General features: G+C 28.4%; 1 protein-coding gene across 1 annotated transcript; it reads right to left on the bottom strand.

Annotated features, from left to right (window-relative positions):
* Positions 1-915: 915 nt before the first annotated feature.
* LOC111005565 (endochitinase) lies at positions 916-2649 on the bottom strand. The gene is made up of 3 exons (XM_022277101.2): positions 1818-2649; positions 1580-1739; positions 916-1487 (listed from the first exon to the last, which is right to left on the bottom strand). Exons 1-3 carry the CDS (start codon positions 2608-2610, stop codon positions 1088-1090), a joined length of 1353 nt encoding a protein of 450 aa, XP_022132793.2. The 5' UTR covers positions 2611-2649; the 3' UTR covers positions 916-1087.
* Positions 2650-11175: the final 8526 nt, after the last annotated feature.

Raw genomic sequence — 11175 nt, 5'->3', positions numbered from 1 at the left:
TAATTAGGACGCGTTTGGATTGTCAAAATCACTCCCATTTCTACGGATCATATTTGGCAAATTAGAAAATTGATTTTAAGGAAGTTTAAAAAGAATCACTTTTAATTGATTTTTAAAGAATTACTTGGACGATGATTTTGGAAAGTCAATTATACTTGAATCTTTTTTTTTTCAAAATTACTAATTTTACCATTACTTCCAAATACACTCTTAATTAATCTACTACTCATAAATTTAAAATTTAACAAAAGAATAAAATCATCTAAATTTTTTTTCAAAGATAGTACATTTAACAAATGTGTGCATGATAATTTTAGTTGATTAGATGATGCAACATAAAATTTTAAAAGCTTTTATTATAGAAACAAAGCCACACATTTTTAGTTATATGAGTAGTAAATTTTAATCCCACAATCCTCAAATCTAAAATTTCAAAATAAACACTTTTAGTTTTTAATATTTGTTGTAGGTGTCTATTTCGTATTCAAGATAAAATTTGAGAAATTATTCTAAACGATTCAATTTTAATGGATTGCTGACCGTATTTTACTTATTATCTTCTCCTTGTGCAATTTTCTGTAGAAAACCACCAACGAACTCTCCGATCACCACGCTCGCGATCCGTGGCATGCCACGTCACTTTAACAATAGTCAAATAAAGACTATTTACCTTTCAAAAAAATAATAAATAATAAATAAAGACTCTTTAGAATTATTTTTAAAATCTCAAAGTCCAAAAATGTCTGAACAAATAGATACCTGCTATAAATTTCAAAAATAAAAATGTTAATTTTAAAATTCAAAATAATAATAAATACTCAAATTAAATCATTTATCAATTATTATATTCTTATATACGCATTGTTTTTTTTTTTTTTTTTTGGTTTTATATAAGACACGTTGTATTAAAGCATGGGTAAAACACGTTAATTTTTATTTATGTTGCCCTCTTTATTACATCGTACATAAAACATGAAAACAAATGTTTTGCTTTTCTTTACATGGATCAAGAAAGCAAAACACCTCTAATATTACACATTATATATCTACCTCTCATAGTTGGAGATAGAAGTATATAATGTCTTTATTACATTTGATAAGATAATTTTACACTCAAATTAAAAGGTTCTTGATCATAACAATCCAGGTGTTCCCCATACTCGATATCCAATATGTCACAATACCTTTTATAAAATTCAATTCTATCTTCGACATTAGGATTGGGACCAGGAAATCCACATTCATGATCACCATTGATGATGTTGGTGATGAGACCATAGCCAGGAACTCTTCCAGCGTCTATATCATCATCTGATGGGTGCCATTGATCGGTAATAACATCATGAATTGATGGTTTGTCTCCATGCGGTGTCATCCAAAACCAAATGGCTGTCTTGAACGATATGATTGGATCGATGGCTACCAAATCGGGATGGCTTAGCAAATCAACGTCCAATGCTTCACCAGCTGGTCCGTAGTTGTAGTTACTAACATGATATATGAGACATCAACATTTAGTATAATTTTAATTGATGTTTGAAAATTAAACTTTTGAGTAGAGATAGAGGGTAATAATTACTAAGTGAGTTGGATGGGTCCTCGACCGTAATATTCTTGATCGGGATCGCAAGGCCATTCAGGATGATCATGAGAACAATAGGAATCAGATGGATCAACTTCTCTTACGTAACAATATCCCCATGCATGTGGATCATCAGGTGCATCGTCGTCCCATACTCCTGCACAGTGAATTTTATATCATAGTTAATTAATTTTCAAATTGTTAATAATTAGCAATAATTTTGAAGTTAACCAACCGCGGGTCTCGTGAGAAGTTTGGCCGAAGAAAGCTGCCAACTCCCTTTTACGAATAGTCTCATCTCCGGTTGTACCAAAGCCATCAAAAGAGCGAGCAACTTCAACGAAAGCATCATAGGAATAGAACCCATCGCCCTCGCATTTAGGATCGTTGCGATGCTTGAGCATTTCCTCGAAAACATCTTTGGAAATTATGTCAGTGATGTCTTTCTCGGCGGGAGGCGGAGGAGATGGGCTTGGTGGCGGTGGAGATGGGGGTGGAGGAGGTGGGCTGGGTGGCGGCGGAGATGGAGGCGGAGGAGGTGGGCTAGGTGGCGGTGGAGACGGGGGCGGAGGAGATGGCGGTGGCGGAGGAGGAGGCCGCCTGATCGGAGGAGGAGGAGGAGGGCGCCTGATCGGAGGAGGAGGGCGCCTGATCGGTGGAGGAGGGCGCCTGATCGGAGGAGGAGGGCGCCTGATCGGAGGAGGTGGCCGCCTGATCGGTGGAGGAGGGCGCCTGATCGGAGGAGGTGGCCGCCTGATCGGTGGAGGAGGGCGCCTGATCGGAGGAGGTGGCCGCCTGATCGGTGGAGGAGGGCGCCTGATCGGAGGAGGTGGCCGCCTAATCGGTGGAGGAGGGCGCCTGATCGGAGGAGGTGGCCGCCTAATTGGACTCGGGCGACGATGTTGAGAATAAGGTTCGATGAGGGCGACGTCGCCGGCGTCATTTTCAAATTCCAGTGGTCCTGCAGAGCCTCCTAACCACAAACAAAAACATAACAAAATAGATGCATAAACCTTCCTTCTTCCCATCTTTGCAACACAAGATGAGTTGATGAAGCTTTCAAGCGAACTCCTCCTATTTATAGCATAACTCAAGGGCACCGGCTAGCTATCTTCAAATCACAAACCCTTTCATAAGTGTCATCCAAGAGAGTACTACTATGTATGACCTCTAACCCCCACGTGATAAATTTAGTGGGTTTACGTCTAAAAACTAAATTCTTCAACTTAACTCATTCTTAATTTTATTATTATAATTATTTTTTTAACATTTATATGATATTTAATGAATTTGAAAGAAATTTAGGGGAAGTATTAAACTAAGTCACCAATTTTTTACTTCTTGTCAAAGCGAACATATTTGACATATACAATCAAGAGGTTGTGAGTTTGAACTTTCATCCACGTGTTCTCCTAAAAAAAGAAAAGTTATCCACTTTTTATTAAATATGGTCCCTTGACATAGTGAGGTTGCTTCTTAATAATTGTTGGATGCAAGTTCAAAAATTTGTACCCTTTGATAATAGTTTAAAATGTGCTTTTTATAATTTATCTCTTATGCATTTGACGATAAAACTATCTATCCTAATTATGGTTCTAAATATCCGTCGACATATGGACATTTCCATCGATATATCCATGTTTTCATGAGTTCGACATCGACATGAACATTTTATCGATATTTTCGTCGATATTTTCATGAAATTAAAACCTCAGTATTTCTATCAAGATCGACATTTAAAACCTTCGTCATAATGTTTAACCTACTTCAATAATTTTTCTTCCTCTGACCTTCCTCAAATTTGCTGCCTGTCACCCCCTTCTCTCTCTGTTAATTTGATAACTATTTAAATTTAATTTTTAATTTTTAATTTTAAAAGACGTTACTTTTTTTCTTTTTTTTATAACTGGAGCAATTATTTTTTCAAACACCACTTTTCAATATATACCCAAAAAAGAAGAAGAAGAAGAAGAAGAAGAAGAATTGACATTTTTAAGTTCTCTCTCCCATCTTCTCTTCCATAATTTCCCCTTCCCCTGCCTTATTTTTTAAATTTCTACTAATTATTATTTGAAGTTTTTAATTACATATTTATTTATTAATTACTTGTTTAAATTTAAAGTAAATTTATGACTAATTTTGTGTATATAAATTACTTGGTACTAAACTTGAAAAGTTAAGTTTTTTAATTAAAAATGAAGAATTAACACTAAATAAATTTAATTAAACTATTAGTGTTTTTTAGAACAACTGCACCCATGATGGTAAATAATTAATTTTATTTAATAATTATTAGTGGCAAAAATAAAAAGAATAAAAGTAAACAAATAACATTTGAAAGAAAAAAAAAAGAAATGAGGAAAAAGAAGAAGAAATCATGGAAGAAAAAAGATGAAGAAAAGAGGGTGAGTAAGACAACCGGTCATAGCTATGTTATAGAGCATGATATTAAATATCTGTCGACATGTCGATATGTCCATTGATCTATGTATCTATGGATTCAATATCGATACGAGAGATAAATCGTCATTTTCATAATATTATAAAAAAATCTAAAAAAATAAAAAATATCAACAAAATTTTACTAATATAGCATAATATTAATTTTAATCATTTTAAACTTATTTAGAAATGATGAAAGGATTATTTGTTAATTTAAATTTTTTTCAAATATTTTATTTTTATAATATTTTTAAAAATATTTATCGATATCGACATTTTATCGATATTTTCATCAATATTTTCATGAAATTGTGATCTCATCCTTTCTATCCGACCTCCATATTTAAAATCCTTCTATAGAGTAGGTTACTTGTTAAAAACATTAAAAGTAAATAAAAGGAGACTATGCCAATTACGTCTTTCTTTAATCCGTATAAATTTATTCAATATCAATTGGAAAATAGATTTTAAAACCACTATGATAGACCGACATATTGATTTTTCATATTGCAAAACGGACTCCGATCGAGTTATTAGTTGAACCGATCGATCCACATCGATTCAATTGGATCAATTTTTTTTGAACTATGCTTAATCAACACCAATACTTAAAACAACTCCTAAATATCATATTATAAATTTTAGAAGAAGTTAGTTTAGATGAAAAAAGTATATTATATGTCTCAAATGTTAGTACTTTTATTTTTCTTATGTCACAAATTTGATGTCTTTTTTCTTCTCATGTGTATAATGCTGAATTGATATAAAATTACACAACTTGGGTAAAATTTTAAACTTATTACTATGTTAAAACTATAGATTTTTATTGTGTCGTCATTGCTTCTAAATTAGGAGGGATATATTAAATTTAGCAAATCAAAATATAAAATATAAGTAAAAATAAACAGAAAGCATGTGGATAAAACCTAAGGGACACTTTGGTTTGTCAACTCACATAAAAAATTTATGTCTTATTTATTGACATTTCATTATCATTCTGCTGTCTTCATAATAAGGAGCAGGCCAAACCATACACGGTATATTTTTCATCCACATTAATGGTTTTGAAAATAAATATTTTAAACATGTCATTTATACAACAGGACAAAGGACAAAAATGAGGAGAGCACTGTATGAAGTGAATATCCCATGCTACGTTTAAGCAACCTTATCTTTTTTATTAGCTTCGGAATAGTATCCTAGTTTAGTAGCCAACATGAGTTTAGCTCAACAAAATTGATGTGTGATTCGTTTCTTTCTCATTCAGAATCAAAATCATTGATTTTCTTCCTTCAACTCCACAAATTTATATATAATTAACAAGACTAAATTGTACGAATTAAACCACCTAAATTCTTGAGACATTAAAAACTAAACCTTTAAACTTAATTAATTGTTAAAATGGGTCGTTATCGTTTATTTTATTTATTTATTATTATTATTTTGAGTTGGATCCTGCCGTGGAAGGAAAGAAAAGAAGAAAGTAATTAGAAATGAAGCAGCAGAATAATGGGGAGAGAGAGGGGGGTTCTGCTCTGTATTTTCCTCTTCTTCTTTGATTCTTCAACTTTTGATTTCTCAACAAAATTTATGTCTCTATTTCTTCTCACAGCCAATGTCAACGTAGTTATCTGTTTGTTTAAAAAAATTCAATTTTGCCCAACAATTTTTTAATTTTATTCTTTCAGTTTCTTTTAACATTCGTTGATGAATATTAAAATTGGTTGATGATGAACTTTAAATAATATGATATTTAATGAGTTTCGAAAGAAATTAAAAAGTAAAATCTCCAACTCCTCACAAACTAAGAAGAGTGATTAGCTAAAATATTGCAGTTTAAGGTCAAAAAATACTTCATTCTATTCCCTAGTGTTGGTTTTTCTTCAGCCAAAGAAAATGATGCTATGTCATTTCAAACTTAGTTTTAATGTTCTAAACCGAGCATAGCTCAAATGGTTAAGGCACCTATCTCTGACCAGAATGTCATGAATTCGAACCCCCACCCCCACAATGTTGTACTAAAAAAAACTTAGTTTTATTGTAATTATGGTAAAAAAAATTAATAATATTTTTACGATGTGACAATTATTTAAAGAATGGATATGGATATTTTTGGAAAATAAAATATTAGGATAATATTCTAAATTTTAGAAGAAATTACACTGGATAAAAAAATATTATATATCTTTTTAAAAATGTTAGTACTTTTTTGTTCTGGAAAAAAAATGTCACAAAATTGACTTTTTTTTGTTTTTTTTTTAATTCTCATGTGTACAATGTTTTTGGTTTGAATCGAAATAAAATTACATTATTTGTGAAATTTTCAACTTTCTACTATATTGAAAATTCTATGTTTTTATTTTGTTATTTGCTTCTAAATTTGAAGGGATATATATATCAAATTTAGCAATTAAAATTTCAAGTAAAATTTAACAAAAAGAAAGATAGGGATCAAAAGGGTCTTTGGTTTGGTTGGCATTTTTAATTCACTTAAATGTCTTATTTATTGACATTGCATTATTCTGCTGTCTTCTTATAAAGAGACTTTTTTTTCATTGGCCAGGCCAAACTGCACAATAGTTTTGAAGATTAAACATTTTAAACATGTAGTTTATTTATAAAATAGGTGGGTTGCAAATATCACAAATTTTTTTAATAAAATTAACAAAATAGTAACCACATTTAACCTTTTTCAAATATAGCACTTTTAAAAAAAACGGAAATTCAATTTTATAATGAAAACTTTACGATATAAATGTGTAAGATATCTATAATATATTTGTAATATATCTGACTACTGATATATGTATGCGATATACATATATGAGATATTACTGATATGAGTGTCTGATATACTTACAATATGTATGCGATATACATCTGATATACTACTAATATGAGTGTTTGATATTCTACTCATATAAATGTATGTGCAATATGCATGTGATATAGCTCTAACATACTACTGATATGAATGTTTTGATATACTAATATGAGTGTTTGATATATTACTGATATGAGGGTCTGATATAGTACTGATATAAGTGAAAATTTTTGCTATATATGGAAATTTTAAAAACAGATGACATATTTTAAAATATATAAAAAAATTTTGCTACCCACACCAATTTCCCTTTTAAAAATTTCTTGAAACCTTAAGATCTGCTACTTTGCTACCCTGTTAAACATAAGTAAATCACGAATTCAAAAGTTTAATTTGACAGGCTAAGGTAAATTTAACATTAAAATATAATATTGATCCCTATACTATTTTTAGTTTTTGTTAATTTTGATCCCTATACTTTAAAATATTCATTTTGGTCCAATTTAAATATTATTAACCCTAATTAAAAAAAAAAACTCAATTCGTCTTCCCAAACCTATCAAAACCTCTCACCACTAAATCGTTAAAAATTAATATTCAATAAATACGTTAGCCAATCATTATTCTGCACTCAAAAGAAAAAAAAAATAGTTAGCAGATCGTACTCGAAAGAAAAAAGGATCAATTATTAGTCTATACTTAAAAAGAGTGTTTTGATTTCTTATTTTTTTATTTTTATTTTCAAAAACCATATGGTTTGATAAGTCATTCAATTGTTTGATATTTATATATATCATTGTCTAATATAATTTTTCTCAAAAAAAAAAGTTTTATGTCTTTAATATTCTACAATACTAATATAAAAATGAAATTTGAAAACTATCCTTGTAAAAATAAAAATTTTGATTTTTATCATTAAAATAAGTTATATTATAATAATAAAGGTGAACAATGTTGCTTGATATAAGCCACAAAAAAGCTATTATCCTAACGATAGGTATGTCAATCTATACCTAACTAATTAGTCAACGCATATATTCCGAGTCTCCGATCACATGGTCTTGAGTTCGAAGTCTCATTTCCACATGTCATTGTTCTTATTAAAAAAGCATGTGACATATTTTAGAAATACACTTTTGGTAGGTCATACAATGAAAATGATTTTAAAATAATCGCGACAATTTTTTTTATTTTTATTTTTGAATGGGAGCTTGTTTTTACCTATGCTTGTAAATTAAAAATAAATAAATAAATTAACGTAGTATTATTACTTTTCTAAATCTGGATTAATGAGTGAAAATATCAAAGTAAATAAAATTTTATAATTAAATAATTTATAAAGATAAGTTAGTCGGTGAACCAAGTCAAAGTCAAGCTCAAATTTTGGGTTTCTAGTAAAAATCAACTATAGATTAAGATTATTTACAAAAAAAAAGGAGGAAAAAAACACTATATAGATTAAGATTTTTTTAAGGAAAATATGATGACTAGAGAGCTTTTTTAAAGCATGATTGGATCACTCACTTTGGATTTTTGAGGACTCAAAAAATTTGTATACATGATCCTTCTTTATCTCTTCTTTTTTTTTTTTTTTTAACTTTTTTCTATTTTTTCAAATTTGAAAGTACATCTTTGCTCTGGTATAAATTCTCACAAATACAAAAATATCCTTAAATTTTCTTAACTCTCAATTTATAAAAAATTTCAAATTTAAAAATCGAAGGCGTAATCCCCTATTTATAAGTTGTATAAAAGTTTTTTTTTTTATGTAAATGGGATAGCTATTATAGATGAGTTGATTTATTATTAACTTTTTAAGTAGAGTCATAAATTCTTCAGGTAAACTTAAGACTTAACTACCCTGAACAACATTATCATTACTGATATTGAGATATTAAGGATTATTATTGTGAAATTAGCATTTGATTACTATTATTCATTTTGCCTGTGTTACATGACCATTTCTTTCGTAGAATTATTTTCTAAAGTTCACATGGTAGGTCTTGTGTTTGGACCCGTGGATTGTTGTTTTTCACTTGTTGGGCATTATGCAATTATCCAAGCTCACAAACAAGAGAGTTTTAAATTTTTGGGTTGAGTGAGCATTTATTCATCCTTAGTATACATGATATGATTATTTTCTAAAATTCACAGCATTTATATTTTGTTGTTTTTGTTTGGTATTTTTAAAGATAACATTATGTTTTTAGTTTTAACGTTACATTTAAGAAAAAACTTAGATTGCTTATCATATGCATCATTAGAAAAATTTATCCTCAAGAGAGGAGAGAAAATACAATTATTATTAATTTTTTAATAGTAGTAAATAAGAAGATATTTAGTTACTTCAGTTTTATCTTTTAAGAATTATGATGAGGTGAATGAAGCTACGACAAAGTTTATCATTCATTCATAATTTCACGATTTTTAACCCCATAGCAACTTTGATGAAAATAAATTTTTCATGACAATAATCTAAAAGGAAACGAATAAATTTTATAGAAATAATTACCTAAATATATATCAAATAAAGTTTATTTTAAGAAAATATTGTTCAAAGATAATTTATATCATGTTTAATTTATATCATGTTATAGAAAATTCCTCATAGCAAATTTCATGTTATAGAAAATATGTTTTTTTAGTACAACATATTTAATTTTTTCATATTATTGTTTTTTAATTCAAATATAAAACATATATTTTTAAAAATAGCAGTAAATTGGTCAAAAGAAGGTTTTTTTTTTTTGTATAAATAACTAACGGAACATACAACCATTCAATTAATTATTTTTTTTTTCAATGCATGTCACGTCAAATCATCCAAATATATAATTCATTTTTTTATTGGATTATTTTTTTTCTTACACAGATTTATTGGATCATGTTAAATTTTAATATCGTGCATAATTTGTTTAGAAACTTATGAATGTTTAAATAACCGAAGCTTTTTATTCTTAATTTAATTTTAATGAATGTCTCGTTAAACGTTAAATTGTGACCTTCCGCCCAGAAAATGAAGATCTGTTTAATTAATTTGGTAGCGAGTAACCTTTCATCTCTTATGTTTTAAGTGTTTCTTTATGTTTTTTTTAGTACAACATATTTAATTTTTTTATATTATTGTTTTTTAATTCAAATATAAAACATAAATGAACTTTAATTTGATGACAATTTCTTTGTTCTCTCACAAATTTTGATGTCTCTGGGAGATTAAAAACATATTTAAATTATTTTCTAGAGCCTATTTATATCATATTTTTATAAGACCCTATTACAAAATTAACTTATAATTTTTTTTCATTTTTAATTTAATTAATCTTCTATACTTTTTTTTTCTCGTTCAAAGTTTCAAATTTATCCTTCAATAAATTGTTTTATGTCATTAGATTTTCTCTCCTCGATATTCCTATAATAATTTTTCCTTACAATTTTTTCAAGAAACTTAGGATTCATGTGTTGATAAAATATAATTTTCTAAAATTATAACTCTAATCTTTCACTAAATTATAACATTATTCAAGAATGAAACTACATAAATTTTCGTGTTTTCTTTTGTTACTAAACTAATAGATTAACTTTATTTATTTACTTTTTTTAAATATATAGTGTGATTCTAACCTACAACGCGTATAATAAAAAGATACTAAACTTACTCAAATTGGACCACATATATATGAATCTATGATAAAGTCTTACTTCAGGGAAGATATCATTATTCAATCTTGTCCCTCGGGCAAGAAATATATTTTTAAATAATTTATTAAAAATGACAACTACTATATGACTATCACCTTATAACTATTAGTCTATTACATACATGATAAGAATATAATTTTTCTTCTAAAATATCTAAAAATTCAAAAAAAAAATTTAGTACAACATAAATATTGAAGTAAGGGATTGAACTTTCAACATCAAATAAGGTAATTGATATCTTATCTATTAAGCATTTTAGGAAAATGTCTGGTATATTAGAATAGTACATAAAGTTTTTATACTACCCCTCATTATTTGTCAGGGCAAAATTATAAATTTTCTTAAAGAATGGCTAATTTAGGTGTTAAATTTTTCATATATGTAGTTTTTTAATTGCAAGACTTGCACATGAAGATTTACTACTAGTGGCAAGAATTGAGATGAGATAATTTAAAATAATAGGCTTGTGCAATTAATAATGGAGAATTAGAATAACAAGATTGCGGTCAAGCTCGAACAACTTACCCAAATTTGTTTAATTTATTTGTTTGGAAAGTCCACCAAAATCCAATTGCAGCCTATAAATATGAGCCGTTTTGGTTCTCATTTTGTTCAATCATCACCAAGA

The sequence above is a fragment of the Momordica charantia genome (assembly GCF_013281855.1).
Source record: "Momordica charantia cultivar OHB3-1 chromosome 1 unlocalized genomic scaffold, Mcharantia_2.0 BLBB01000001.1, whole genome shotgun sequence".
Lineage (NCBI taxonomy): Eukaryota > Viridiplantae > Streptophyta > Magnoliopsida > Cucurbitales > Cucurbitaceae > Momordica > Momordica charantia.
This window is presented reverse-complemented; position numbering and strand designations above follow the sequence as displayed.